The 15,126-nt window shown below is 46.8% G+C and overlaps 1 protein-coding gene across 5 annotated transcripts in view; it reads right to left on the bottom strand.

Annotated features, from left to right (window-relative positions):
- Window positions 1-7,841: 7,841 nt before the first annotated feature.
- GRIA1 (glutamate ionotropic receptor AMPA type subunit 1) overlaps window positions 7,842-15,126 on the bottom strand; it is a 181,365-nt gene continuing 174,080 nt past the window's right edge. For all 5 annotated transcript variants that reach the window (XM_069029136.1, XM_069029140.1, XM_069029139.1 and 2 more), the window contains 2 exons: window positions 10,345-10,479; window positions 7,842-8,030 (listed from right to left, as the gene is read on the bottom strand). In XM_069029136.1, coding sequence (XP_068885237.1) covers window positions 7,842-8,030; window positions 10,345-10,479 — 324 coding nt within the window. The remainder of the gene's footprint in view (window positions 8,031-10,344; window positions 10,480-15,126) is intronic.

Here is a 15,126-nt window from a genome sequence, read left to right on the forward strand (position 1 = left end):
GAGCAGGGTGGCAGTGGGCACCCTGTGATTTCACAGCAGCTCAATGAGGTGCATCACCTCTGGGACTGCCCCCAGGAGCTGGGCAATGCCCTGCCCAGACACTGGCCACTGCCATGGGGTCTGGGCTGGAGATGCTGCTGAAATCACTCCATGGGACAAGCACATGGCTGCAGGATCCACCATACTCCAGCTGAGAATCACCAGACCACAGCAGCCTGATTACCTGCGGGCTCAGGCATTGGCAGATTTGGTGTCCCTGCTGTGGTGAGGCTGCTTGGGGGTGTGTGGGGTTGCTGGTGCCAGTTATCCCTGCTGTGGGGTGACAACCTATGGCTCCCACTGGTGATGGTTGTTTCCTGTGAATGCTGTGGCTTTGCAGAGCAATGCAGTGGGTGGTTTGAAGGGCTGTGCTGCTGGGAAAAGGGATGTGTCACCTTTCCTGCTGTCACAGCTGCAGACCCGTGCCAGCACCCTCCTGGTGTTAGTGGAGAGAGCTGGATCATCCCAAGAAGGAGATGAAACATTTTTGCTTTCCTTATTTTGGTTTATTTTTGTCTTTTTTTGTTCTGTTTGGATGGCTGTCCTAAGCCACTCTGCAGCCAATATCCCTGGAGTCTGTGTAAAGGCATCATGTTTTTCCATCCCTGAGCTTGGCTGCACTGGTGAAACTAGGTTTTGAGGCCACACACCCACCTGGGATTAGGTGCATCCCTGCATCTACAGTCCCTCTGATGTGGCCAGGTCCTTGCAAAGGAGATCTGGGTCCACACCCCCTTAAATCACCGCAGCACCTCTCCAGGGCTTGGCTGCCCAGGCAGAGGATCTCCTTGCTTTGGTTTTTTGTGTGCTTTTGTTAAACTGGACGTGCAAGGAGCTGAGTGAGGGCTCAGCTGCGTGCACAGGGGTGATGGGCAGGGAGGAGGGCAGAGGGGTGGGAGGGCAGTAGCCCCCAGAAAATGGTGCTGTTCCTCCAAAGCCTGTGGATCACTTTGCAGTGACACTTATAGATGAGGAGCATTTTCTTTAACAAATATGGATCTAATGGATTAGGTCTGATCTAATTATGCATTCTGCATTAAGCCGATGCTCCCACTGTCTGTGGCTGCTAGCATAATTAAACTTAATGTACTTTTAATGATATCTTCTTAACTCATGCATTCATATATGATTAGAATCAAACAGGACGAGCTGTCACGAGTCCAGGAGAGCTCTTGCGGCAGCTCCTGATGGGACTCATGTTGAAATATTAATAATGCAGATTTCAAGGTTAACAACATTGGTTTTGAAGTGAGGAAAGCTCGTCACGCAGTTTGAGCTAATTTGAAGCAACAAAACGGCTCCCCTTTCAAGTTCAGCCTCTTCCCGTCTTACACGTGCTCCTGGGAGCAGAGGAATTTAAGTTTTACTTGGTAAAGATGAGGTTAGGTAAGTGAACTTTTCTGTGGGCAGCAGCTTCCACAAAAGCTGGGACAGCAGCTGTGTGGGCACCTTTTGGGGGCTTGCTGGGTGCTCTGTCCTGGCTTCGCTCCTCTTCCCTTTTCCTGCTGCTTTTCTGGACATTTGGAGAGGTTTTTTCTAGGGTCAGGCAGTAAGAAGGCAAACTCTGATTTTGTCTCTGCTCTTATTTGATCCAGTGAGACCCTCCCAGCCTCTGCTGGCCTCCTTGGCACAGGGAATGTGCTCCCTTGGCTGTGCACCACCTGTTGAGACGGGGCCTGAGGAAACTTTGGCATTGCTGCCCTGGCCCCAGCGTCCTATGTAAAGCAGGCAACAATACTGCAATGAAATGTTGGGGTTTCCCCTCTTTTTCCTGTGTGTATGTAAACTCCTCTTATTATGGTCCAGTGGCCTGGAAGACGTTGCCTTTTGAGTTCCTGAGAGCAAGCTGTGGAATCGTCTGAAATCCTTCCAATGGGAAAGCGTTGATTTATTACACTGTAGCACTGATGTGAACAACACCATGTACCTTTCATCTGAAAAGTCAGGACTTATAGAACACGACATGCCATTAATTTTGATGCCAGCTCAAACGGGGAAGGAATTACTGCCGAAGGGATCCAGAGAGCGTGTTAAACCAGCCCTGCAGAGTAATGAACACACTTTGTGGCTGTTACTTTATACCCTATTGATCCTTAGGAATAGGAAGGTACCTTGACAGCTAATTTGGGCTCTCAAAGACATCTCAATATTTGTGTATGCATGCTAGTGCACGAGAAAGGGGTGTGATTACCCTTCTGGGGGTGAGGGTTGCAGTTGCACTGCTCTAGAGACAGCTCTCCTTTGCACAGGTTCAGCAGGTGAGTTCACTCGATGGAGGTGATTCCCAGCACCCTGCCCCTCTCCATCCCCAAGCCAGATTTTCTCCTGGCAGCCAGACAGAAATGCCTCCCTGGGAGAAGTGCACACCAGGAAAAGGGAGATTAGTCCAAGAGCTCTGGGAACAGCCAGGTAACCCAGCACTTTGCAGGGTTGTGGCTCCACAGAACAGCCCATTTGCAGAAGGGCTCCTTGCTGCCCAAGGACAGTGTGAGGGGTTATGGGATCACTTCTGCCCAGGGCGGAGCTGGATTCACACCTCTGCCCCATCCCAAAGTTGATTTGCTTTCTAAAGGTATATGGTGATAGAGACTTATCCACCCCTAAGAGAACCCCAGAGCCTATCCCAGGTCCTGGAGAGGAGAAACTGGCAGTGCTGAGGGTGGTATTGATGTACAGATGGAGGAGAGATGGACAGAAGGGAAATGGAAAGTGATGCTGAGTGTAGAATCCCAGGGTGGGAATAGTCAGGATTCTGATGGAGTGATCTATGCCTAGGAGAACCAAATCCAGGTTCTTGCACCCTAAATTCATCCCTCTTGTACAGTCAAACCATCATGACCAAGTATCTGCAAAAACCAGAGCAGCTCTTTGTAAGAAGGAAGGTTGGAGGGGTGTCATCTTTGTAATGAAGCTGGAGCAACATGGAGTTGGGGCTTCCATGTGGATTTTGCCCCAAAAGCCCTGCCCTCCTGCAGGCTGCTGGACAGGTGTGCATGGCACCATGATATCCTGATGTTTCTGTTATTTAATTAATTAACTGGGTATCAGAGATGAGAGCACAGGGGCTTCAGTCAGCAGTGGGGTACCGAGACACAAAACCAGCACTGGTGGATGACAATCTGATTTATACTCATGGGTAACATGAAGGTAACTGGGGTATCTGTGTTCAGGAGGGGCCAGCAGCCACAAAAGCCATCAGGGAACAGACCACACAGATCTCCAAAAGGTATTTGGGGTTAAGCTGGTACCTTTGCTGGTAGGAACCCATGTGTTCCCATCCTCAAGGTGATGCCTAAGCTCTGACATGTGCCTCTGTGGTGGGCACATTAGAAACGTGCACAGAAATGTTCCCCTGGGACCCAGAGCCACGTGTGAGCCCTAGGTGACCGACCACGTTGTGAGAAACTGAGCAGGAGCCTGTGTTCACAGTGAAAACTTCCCCATGTCTCCCAAAACTTTTGACGGACACACGGCACTGACTTGCTGGAGCTGAACAGGCCAATGGCACCCACTGGTTTACAGAACATTTTGAGGCACCCCCTGTCCCTTCCCTGAACTTAGATGATTTAAGTTGTCCTTGCTCTTGGTGGCAGGTAGGACAAACAAGCCCAGCCAAATCTTTTTGGATCATCCCAGCTCTGGGTCCTGACCCCATAGCAAAGGAATGGACTGGGCAATGCATCTGTTGCTCTCCTGCTGCACTTCAGGGCTCAGGGAGGTTTTTTCGCTCCACCAACTGCTGAAGGATTCTTGCTGGAGATTATTACAAGGAATATTTGCTTTTGCCACTAGGAGGAAATTTTGTCCTGTTTATGCTAAGATATAAAGGAATGTTTCTTGTGCATTTTTGCAATCTCCCTTAGAACCAAGAGTGAATCACGGAGCAAGAAGGGCATTTTGTGACAGAATCCAAGCCCATAGCACAGTACTGGATACCCAGGGAATTGTGGAAGACCAAACTGGGCTGATCCAGCATAGCCTGCCCTTGGGAAACCTCTCCTTCAGGCCCCAGTGCTTGGGAATCTCTTGTTCTTCGAAGCTTCAGGGTTCACTGCCCCTTTCAAAACGTATTAATTCTGTCCCTTGCTGATTCTATATTTAAAACTTACCAGTGGGTAAAACACCGCTTGTGGATGCTGGAGATCTTGGTTCTCTAACCTTGGCCCTGTGGGATGCCTGGTCAAAAGGCACTTCTGTGTCTCAGCTTTCCCAAATGATAACTGGGAATGAGGATATGGGAAGGGACGTCCTTTCACCTCTGTGACACCAAGTGCTCCACAAGAGCATGACATTAATGGGTGCAGTTTACCTCAGTAGCTGTCAGTATTTGGATAAGTGTCCTACACCCTTTAATTCCTCCTCTCCTTCCCCCTTCAGCAGGCTTTTAGATGAGGAAGTTAATGTCAATTGTGTGAAAACTGAGTGAGAAGCATCCTAAATGTCCAAGCCTCTGAAACAGCATGGGAGCTCCTAGGAAAGCTGATCCTGGTAGGGATTTTTGGACCAGTGCTGGTTCTGAGTTTTCTCTGAGCTGGCCATGTCTTCTCTCTCTGCAAAAACAAGCTAAAATTGTCTAATAGCCTGCCTCAAAAAATAACCCCACAAGACTCCAAACAAAGCAAAATCATTAATTTTGAACCCAATGAATATTTAGTTTCCTGACTCTTGGGTAAATATTAGATAGATTCCCAATTTCAACCTGAAGCAGTTTATTCAGCTGCTGTTCACAAGTCAGACACAGCAATAATCAAAGAAATCTCTTTTGATTCAGGTTGGGTAATATTGCCTGAGGGGTAACATAATTTTCATTTCCACACATCCAGCACTGGCACAAAACGGCATGGACAGGTATGAGAAATGGATCATGGATCCTTGGTTCTAAAATTCCAGCTGATAGTTTCCTTTTTTTGTGTGTAAATAATAATTACCAATAAAAATGTTGCTTGAAAAAAAGAGAATGTGAAAAGAAAAACACCATTGCATTTGATAAAGCAAAATCCTTTGCAGTACTGCCAAAAGAAAAAAAAAATAAAAGAAAGAAAGAAAAACCAAAAGAGAGTTAAAACAAATACAGCTGTTAAATAAAAGATCCAGGTACCAAAGAGCAAAATTTAATGAAAGCCAAAACTGTTAAATATGGAATCCTGTAGAGAAAAAATGTCAATGTCTTTAAGAGTTTTACCATTACTCTATTTTTAAGAAAAGTGTAGTAAAAATACATATTACAAGTTTACATTTTCCACGCTTTTGTCCTATTCATCTTTTTTTTTTTTTTTTTTTTTTTTTGTAACCCCTCCACTGATCAAAAGTCTTTGACAGCTGCATCTCATATCTTCATGTCACAGGTGGCCAGTTCTAGCACTGCTCTTCTGCTCACGAGACTGTCCAGCTGCTGTGACCTGCTGCCACGGGGTCCTGTTCCTGGAGAAGGATGGGGCACTGGTGGGTATCAGCAGCCTGTTCCCACCACACTGGCCTGGGACATGACAAGGCTGGGTCAGGAGACTCATCTGAGGGCTCTGGGCATGGAAACAGGAGCTTGTGATGATAAGAATTCCTCCACTGTGCTAGAGTTACACAGAACTGAAGTTAAAGTAAGAAAATCAGGTTAAAAATAATGATGAACAACAGAAACACCACCCTGAAGTGGTGTTTGGAGTGGTTGATAACAGAGTTCATGTTCAGTGATGAGAGGTGAAGATCACAATGGCTCCCAGTTGTGGAAAGGAAAACATTGGCACAAGACATGCTGTTCCAAGGCTTAGGACCTTGACTCTGACTTGCTGGTCTCCAAATTGTTGCATGACAAGTGGGTAAGTGGAGCAGATGCTTCAGACCAGGCTGGTGTTAAAGGTGGTAGATGTATTGCTCTGCACAGTCACACACTAATGGAAACTGGTATTCACACAGCTTCCAGTCTTACTTCCAGATTCTCCTCATAGGCCTGGGCCAGTCATTTGCCTGCATCATTTTCTCTTCACCTGCCTCCCTTCTTTCACGGCTCCTCTCTTGCTACGTTGCAAAAAAACAGAAAAGAGAAAAGAAAATGAGAAAAAGCAGCTCAGAAAGGCTCCAGTAGCAGCTCAGTCCCCGGACAGATGTTTGTTGGACTCCGTGAGAACTTTGAACTTTATTTGCCATCAGTGAGATGGGACCAGGCTGTGGGCTCACTGTAGCCCCTGCCCCACAGATCTTCTCCCTCACCAGATGTTCCCTTGGGAATCCTTCATTTGAGGATGTCACACTCCTGAGGTGTCTCAGGCCCACCAGGGTGGGAAGCATTTGTCTGTCCATGCCAGAGATTCACAGAATGAACCTTTTGTGCAGTTCTGGAAAACCATTCCTGCCCCCTTGATCTCCAGGCCTGTGCTTGGACCCCCAGCTGGCTGTCTGGCACTGTGGGTTTCTTGCTGACCAAGTCTGGGGTCAGCAACCTGCTTTCCTGGCTTGTGGATGCTTCCCACTCTCTAAGGATACAAGTGGGAATCTGCTACGGCTGGCTTTGTACCCAGACAGGCCACAGCTTGATGGGGAGACTGAGTGTGACCAGCACTGATGCTGCTGAATGTCATGGTGGCTTGAATTAAGCTCTTGTAGGATCTCTTCCTTGGTTTGCTTCAGCAGTTCCTTCCAGGAATCCATTCTGGCCAACTATCTACAAAATGTCCCTCTTAGTTAGAAAAGAATGGCCGTAAAGGGATTTCAGAGCAGAAGGGCAGGGGTGTTCCCGTTGCAGCCCCATGACTTGTGGCACGTTGCGCTGGTTAATTGGCAGCTGTCTACAGCTGGATGTCTGGAGACGGTCTATTCCTGGCTTGAGGTGGTTCCTTATGTGACCACCAGAAAGGGAGCACACACAGAAGCTAAGCAATGAAGAAATGGTTCACAATTGCTTATTAGCCCCCGATAACCTGGGCAGGAGAGTCACACGTGAGGGGAATACCACATTTACTTTCCCTCTTCAGCAGCCGACCGTGATCTTAGACCAACCCTCTGCTCCAGTCTGCCACTCTCCACTCCAGGCACGTGATTCTCCTCTTGAATGCCCACTCATCCTCTCTGGAAGAATTACTGCTTTGTCCTCACGCTACCTGGGGTTTCCAAACTCACCCATGACTTTGCCCCCTGTAAAACAACCTCATGTTTTTGTTCAGGTTTCCTCCTGCATCGAGTCCTTCCTGCTGCAGGGAGAGCCGGGGGCAGCTCCATCTGCCTCGCTGCGATAACTCCACAGCCCGAGTTCACCACAGAACAACAAAGGCAGGATCACGATGGACATAAGAGGTCAATGCTGACAGCCTGCACTGAGTTCAACTTGCCACGTATCAGTTTTTCTTTTTTTGCTGTTAGTAGCTCAGACACTGTGGTTTGCATCCCAAACTAAACCAGATTGAAGGACTGAGCAGGGAAGGGGGAAAGGGCTGATGTTACCCTGACACCACAGGAATTAGTAAGAAAAAATATATATATTGCACACACTAAGACTTATTAACAACCAAGTTAAAACAAAATGGCATAGTCCTCATTAGTGTTCCAGTGGTTCTTTGATCAGGGATGGTTCACGAGTCTGTAAAATCCCATTACACTCTCCTTATTGCAGTACAGACCTGTTTCTGTTCTCCTGCCAGTGGATCTGTTTGCAAATAAAAAGGGAAATTGATTTGATTTCCTTGAGAAGATCCATCCAATTGTCCCTTCTGTCATCATCGTTTGTCTTGTTGGTGTTGGGTATGTTTTTTGGCTCTGGAGGGGTGGAGTTGGGCTGCCCCTGCTCTCACCCAGGCAATGGGTCAAAAGGCCGATTATAATCCCGTAGCTCCCAGGGACATGCCAGTGCTGTGGCTCATGCATGGGATCGTCTGCATGGATTTGGGGAAATCGTGGCTGACCACACGTCCATTTTCTCCACTGCCTCCTGCTGCAGCCGGCCTGGGAAGGGTTGATGTCCGTATGGCTTCATTGATTGATTGCTGTGGGATTAAACAAAAACCCTTTTTAGGAAAGACGGGGGGGGTCTCCCCCTGTCCTTTGCAATGTTGGAGAAATTACAATATTAACCAGTATTGTCTTTCTGTCACTGTTCTCCCCTTCCTTGTCTCCATTCAGGCTCTCACTTTCTGCATGTCCCCACTGCATCCGCTCTGTTCATTCACACCTCTTCTACATGCAAAATTAAATGTTTCAGCAGTATTTTGGGGTATAAAGCATCAGTGCCATATGCCAAAAATCTATTCGAACTCTACAACATAAGAACAGTCATCCTGGATCTGAGCAGAGGTATTTTACACACTTCCCCCATAGAGATGCTATTGCTACTCCAGGGCTGTTATGCACGGTGGACTCTGACTCACTGCAAACATATGTTTAACTTTCCTCATGTGAGAACTTGAGCATGTGCCTATGTTTTTGTCTACAGTGATGACTGAGGTAACCAGGAAGTGCAAGCCTAATTCAGGAAACAAAATTTCATCTTCCTGTTCCAGATACATCCGGAATGTTCGCTTTCAGAGGTCTAGGGAAACTACCTGCTTAGAACAATTCAACTAAAAGATAAAGCTAATTTGGTTTCTTTGCATTCAAGCTATCTCCAAGGGCACCATCATTTTTTCTGGACTGGGATAGTCAGGTGAAGAATGATCCATAACAGATAAATCTGGAACAGCTACTCAAAGCCAGTCAACTTAGCACCTTGCCAGGCCTGGAACAGCCTCCTGGGCTGCTGGGATGTGCAGCTCACCCAGGGAATCTGTAAGAACTGGCTCAGCAGAGACTGGGATCAGAGGAACACCTGAGCTACATCCCAGAGAGAGCCTGGACTCTGCTGACTGGCTTTGCGTGGCAGCCACTGATGGGACAGTCAGGGACAAACTTAGAGCTGGTGTTAACATTGGGAGCGTTGATTTGTTCCCATGAGATTGGTTTTAACCTGGCAAGAACACCACAAGCTGCTACTAATGTGAGTTAGATGGTCATTTCAAAGAACACAAAGGAACCAGCACCAGGGCAGAGTCTCCTTAAGACTAGAACTATGGAGCTATTGCATTCTCACACTTTTTTGCAGTGCATTTGTGCCATACCTAGCTTTTCAGTGAGCAGAAATTATAATCTAATCTTTGTAATTCCATGGACACTATTTGCTCCTATTATTTTACCCCTGTGCTCAAGGTACCTCTCATTGCCTGTGGAATTTCCTGAACTTCAATGGGAAAAGAGCTGTAGCATATTTTCAGTGCACTAGAAATGTTATTATTGCTGACAAAACATCGAGCATGCTGTGAAATGATGACATAAAACCCAAAGAAGCAGTTGCTTATTTTCCTTTTGATTCTGGGTGAGTTTCAGTGAAATAAAAACCTATCTGGATTTTTTGAAACTCACTGCATGCTTCATAGGCTCATCACAAATTCCATGCTCATGGGAGAGGTCAAGATGAGGAAGACAAGGGATGTGTTACATGTCCCACTGCCTCCTTGTACACCACAATATCTGCATAAGGGATTGACAAGCTATACTTGCTCCACAGATGCTGCATAAATGTCTATCCCCAAGGCTCTCAAATCTAATCCACTCTTGACACAACCCTCTGAAATTCAGGCACACCAGAATTTAGGCCTGAAACAGATCTCCTGGGCTGTAGGAAATATGCTTCTGCAAGACCATGACAGGGTGGAGCTATAAAAACCTTTACAGGAGATATTGGAGGCCAATTTCTCTCAAAGAGGACCCATAATTCTGGAATTTGGAGGCCCACATCACCCATTCCAGGGCAACAATGCTTTGAGCATATATTGGTGTTGTCAGCCTGGAAATGGTGCCAGCAGGGTGCCAGCAAAGGGAACAACAGGATGTGAATCATTACTGCGCTCCCCCAGTTTTATCTTCTGTTAAGAGCCTGGGTTTGGGGATTTTTCCATATTGCAGCAACGGCTGTATCACACCAGCCCCAGCACACTTCATCCATGCTGCACACACACTGCCATAGTCTGCCTTCATTAATTTTAAGGAATTTCAATGTGTTTCTGTTGCCACTTGTGCTATGGCTTTGCTCTATATCTAGATTTTGAATCAGCATTCTGCCACATGTCTGATCTTGCATCAGCTCCCCATGACAGCCCACTTGACCCTCTTTCAGCTTCCTCAGATGCTCCTGTTCCTTTCTAGCAGGTTGAGTGACACAGTCACTTCATTATCCCTATGTCCTGGCTTTCCACCCATGGCCTGGGCTGCAGAAGGTCTCTGAAGGCAGCTTTGGAGCCGGGGGAGGATCAGAGAGAAGGTGTGAAAGGCCGTGGAATGGGTTGCCACCTTCATCCGCTTTGATTCACTTCTGGACTTGTAACAAAACTCGATTAAGGCAACCAGCATGGCAAGTCCGAGCCCACCGATGAGGATATAGAAAACCCCCGCCACATTGTTGAGACTCAGCGCGCTCGTCTTGTCCTGGAAGAAAAAGGAGAAGGGAGGGAAAGGAAGGCACATGGGAAGGAGAAGAACAAAATTAATATGGAATTGCTCTGGGAATGACATCCACAATATAGCAGTACTGGCATTACATCATCTTCCTCTTTAAATGAACAAGTGACATTCCTAAGAGCATTTTTAAATTTTTAATTCAGTGTCTAGTAAATCTAACGTTTCCCTCACACAAACAAATAAACATTTTCTCAGCAATGTGACTCTTGGTAAAGGTTTGGGATCTCTGTTTTTCAATCAGCTAACTTAAATGCCTGTTTTACCCAAAATGCCTAGTTTGAATTATTGATTAAAGGAGGAAAAAAATTGGAAGTTTTCCTCCTCTGTGACATTTGCTTGTCCCTGATGTCTCGCCTGAAATAACCTGTTCTCTTGGAAATGCTCGTTCCTTCATTCCTAGATTGTTTCCCCCGCAAATTCTGTTGCTGAGCAACACATCGAAGTGGATGGGATTTTTTCTTTTTTTTTTCCTTTTCCTTTTCGATTCTGGGGTTGAGGTGACACCTGAGCTGTCCTCAGAAACTCATTTGATTTCTATGTAATAAGGCAGTTATTTCATATGCAATCAAGACCTGCTGATGCATGTCTAAGCTAATTATTTGGTTGGCAATAAATAGGGCTATTAATGAGCTGCAACTTTCAGTCAGCAGCTACATTCTGATTTTACAATTGCCTAATGAATCGTCACGGCTCTCTGGGGAAGAGACAAGGCTCAGAAAGACTCATTTTACTGCAGAAGAAACCAGGTTCCCACACCTAACCCTGATGTCACCCCATGCAGCTTTCAAAACCTTCTCCTCCATGGTGACCAGGATGAGCTGGGGTGTGAGGATAATCTGGGCAGCAACAGGATCCCAAACTTGGCTCAGCTCCATGTGCAAGGCTCCTGTTTCTAGGACAGGCTTTCTCTAGAGTGAACCAGAGAGTCCCCTGCTCCATGCTTGCTGCTGCTCTGCAATATCGACTCGGTACCTATTTACCAGTAGAGATTCCCTGGGGCCAGCCCAACAGCTCAGTGCAAATCTGTTGGGGCGACCAGAGTCTGAGCAGCATTGACAGCCCTGCTCTGTGGACGTGGGAGGAAAATCACATGTGGCTCGTTGGAGATGTAGCCACACAGTTAAAGGATAACATCGATGCCTGTAGAAGCATTTGCAGCTGGTAATGAAGCCTCTGCACAGTTCTTGCTGTTCTTCTCTGCTACTCCATGGACACGTGGACTGGTGGGTGGCACAGCCTGTTCCTTGCCCCTGTAGGACAGTTGATTCACTTGCTCAGCTTGGCAGGTTTTACAAGAAGCAACCCACAGTTTTTGGGAAGGGCGGGGATTCAGGACACAGAAAAGGATATTGGAGTGATGTCGAAAGGCTCCAAACTGGAATGCCAACATGAGCACGGAAGGTTTCAGTACAGGGCGGTCTGCCTGACACTGGTACAGTCTTTCAGGCAAGTACATTTTGCAAAGGATCCTGTCTTTTTCTGTATTAGGGTTTGATGGCAAAAAAAGTCAACCCTCAGGTGTGAAAACATCTCAATTTTCACAATTAAGAAAACCTCCTGTAACAGAAGAGAATGTAATCTTTTTTTTTTTTTTTTTTTTTTTTTTTTTTTGATTAGCAGAAAAGTGGGTTCCAGTCAAGAATGCTAAAAAGATATTTTTTCTTCTATTTCTCCTTCACCTGACCCACTGCCAGTGTAAGCTGCCAAGCTTCTTCCCAGCTGGAGCTCCCGCCATGGGCTCCAGTGCCATAGGGAGCAACTTTCCATCCTGAACCCTCTGCTGAAGGAGGCAGAGGTTGTTATGGGGCCATCTCTGCTGAGTTTCCATTGCTGGAAAAAACTCCACAAGTGACCTCCTTTTCTGTGCTTTGCAGATTGATCACTTTGGCAAGGGACTCGCCGCTGTCACCGTGTGCTGGTGGGAAGGTTGGGATTCTCCCTTGTATCACCTTCATGCACTGGTCAGGCTGTAATCTTGATGCTTCCTGTGTGCTCTATGGAATGAGAGATTTCTGCAAATATCCTCTTAATTTCTGCAGTTTCAATATTTGAAAGATTATTTATCTGGTCTTTTCGAATCTGCCTTCACGCAGTTTTTCCCCCAGGCTTGACTGTGTATTTGTTCAGCCATCTCTTCTCTGCAGATTGTTGGGTGCACTTTTAAGCACCAATTGGGAAATGCTGGGAGATTTTTAGTGGAGATATAGAAAAGCAGAGCAATTACTCTGAGGAAATTGTGTTGCAACATATCAGGTACTTTGCTTTTTTAAATTCAGTCTGAAGGAGCTGCCCCAGCTTCAGGGAGGAATAAAGACACTAAAAAGGGGCTGCCCTCCTCAGCATCCTGATCTTTTAGCCTGGCTCCTTAAAGCAATGTGGCTGATTAGCACACACTCTCTGCTCAGAGGGAAGAATGGGACAGGGATGCAGATGGAGCAGCCTGTTTGTCTGTGTATTACTAATAATTGTCAGCCTGCACTTTCACCTTGATTTAACAGAAGGGTGGAAATCTCCACAATTTCAGAAACCCCAAAGCTTTGTGCAAAAGGATGACACTGCAGACAAGAGAAAACCTATTGATGCTCTCCCTCAACTAAATGGATCAGTGCAATCCGTACATAGGTCTTTGACTTGCATCTATAGATCCTTAGGAAATCTGGCTTCCTTGGCTCTGTTGGGCATGGGAATACACAAATTTCAGGGTTTATTTGCCATGATATTTATTTCCACCCTCAGTTTGAGGTTCATGGTCCAATGAGGCACCTCATCAGCTGACTGCAGTGGCAGAGCAGTCTGGCAACCAGGAAAGGCTGCTGGTGCTTAATTCCCACTTTCCTCCTCATACCAGCAGCAAAACAACCAGTAAGAGAGAGGAGATGACCCAAAGCAGTTTTCTGCCTCACCACTACAATTCATTTCGGGGCTGTTATGTTTTTTCCATTTACTTTGAAGTAGCATTATTATTGTTAATGTTATTACTCTTATTGCTGCTATTCCTGTTATTACTGTGACAGTTTGGGTGAACTGAAAGTTGTCTTATCCAGAAGGCAAAGGAGAGCATTGGGAGGCACAGTGCTGAGCAAAGCTGCAGGGAGGGAGAAAGCAGCCTGAGTTTCACTTCTGCTTCCCTAGTAAGGTTTCTCCCAAGGAGCCAAAGGCAGCTTCCTGGGGCACTGAGGAATGCTGAACTGCAGGAGCACGGCTGATGGCACAGCCTGCTACCATGAGCAGGCTGAGAAGTGAAACTGCTCCTGTGGTGATGCTTGACTTCTTGCTCATCCTCCCTTTAATATTGTTTTTCTTCCTTCCCTCTCCCCACAGGATGTGCAGAGATGTTCTCTGGGCAGAAGTGACATCTCTTTTCTCCCATCAGCTGCAGGACCAGGCCCTGAGTGCCCCACTGAGGCTCTGCCTGCTGTTTCCATGCGTGATCCTGCCCTAGTAATGCTCATAATAACAAAAAGTCCTAAATTATTCTATCTGCTTGAAAGGACATTCCCCTCCTCTCTGCTCAGGCTCTGTGACACCAGACACTCTCCTGCAGAGCTGCCCATCACTGAACCAGCTTGTTAGTGGGAGTGTAAATGTCACTGCTCATCTCCCTCAGCAGCAGAGCCCTGACGTGGGGGGAAGATTGGCAGGTGAAAAGAGAAAGAAAAACCCATCTTCCCAAGAGAAAAACCCATCTTCCCAGCCTTGTTGCTGCAGCAACCCGGCACCTTCCCGTCTGTTACTCTCAAACATGGCACCGTGTCCATCATCCTCTTTATCATTATTTAATCCTTGTTGGCTGACAGGAATTAGGGCCAAATTTTCCCAGTTGCCCAGCAGGGCTGGTCCCTTCTGTCACCCTGCATGAGCAGAGCCCACTGGCAGCACAGGGCGATGGCACCTCAAGTAGTTGCAGTCTCCAGAAGATGAACTGTCCTTAGAGCACGTGGCAGCTCCAGGGGTTGAGCTTTTACCCTAAAAGCTGGGCAGAATTTAGTGGGGTACGGCCTGAAGCTCAGCAGTGAAGGACTAGCACTGCCCATTGTCTCAGAGTGCTGCCAGGGGATGTGCAGGAGCACATGGATAGCTGGGGAGGAGGCTGCTCAGCATAAGACACCTTTGATTTGAGAACCTGCCAATTCCCTGCAAAACCAGGGCAAGGCACTTCAGCATTTGTTCCTTTTCTTTTTTATTTTTTTAACAAAAACAAAATCCCTGCTCTGGAGAAGAGGACTGGGAAATGTGTGTCTTTGATAAAAGTCTTTTAATTGCATGAAGTGGCCTGGGTGTCCCTGAAAGCAGCTTGCACCTTGCCATCCTGGTCTAGGAAAAACCTTCCTTTCTCCCAGTGTCTTGCAAAAGCCCCAGGAATCACATCCGTCTGCCACAACATTTAGAGTCAACCTTGTCATTACATTTCAACAGCCCAAGGCATCCCTGGCAAACCCTTTTCATAGCCTGCAAAAAGGGCACTTCATCCTGTGCTTGTTTGCAAAATAAGATCCTTCTAGGAAGTGCCTATTCCAGTGTCTGTCTCTCTTCTGCTGTGGCATGTAGAGGGGACTCAGACAAGCTGGGAGACAGGACCAGAAATCGGTGGATGGTTTCTAGCTACATGCAGTG

This window comes from Aphelocoma coerulescens, chromosome 13 (genome assembly GCF_041296385.1).
Source record: "Aphelocoma coerulescens isolate FSJ_1873_10779 chromosome 13, UR_Acoe_1.0, whole genome shotgun sequence".
In the NCBI taxonomy this organism is placed as follows: domain Eukaryota; kingdom Metazoa; phylum Chordata; class Aves; order Passeriformes; family Corvidae; genus Aphelocoma; species Aphelocoma coerulescens.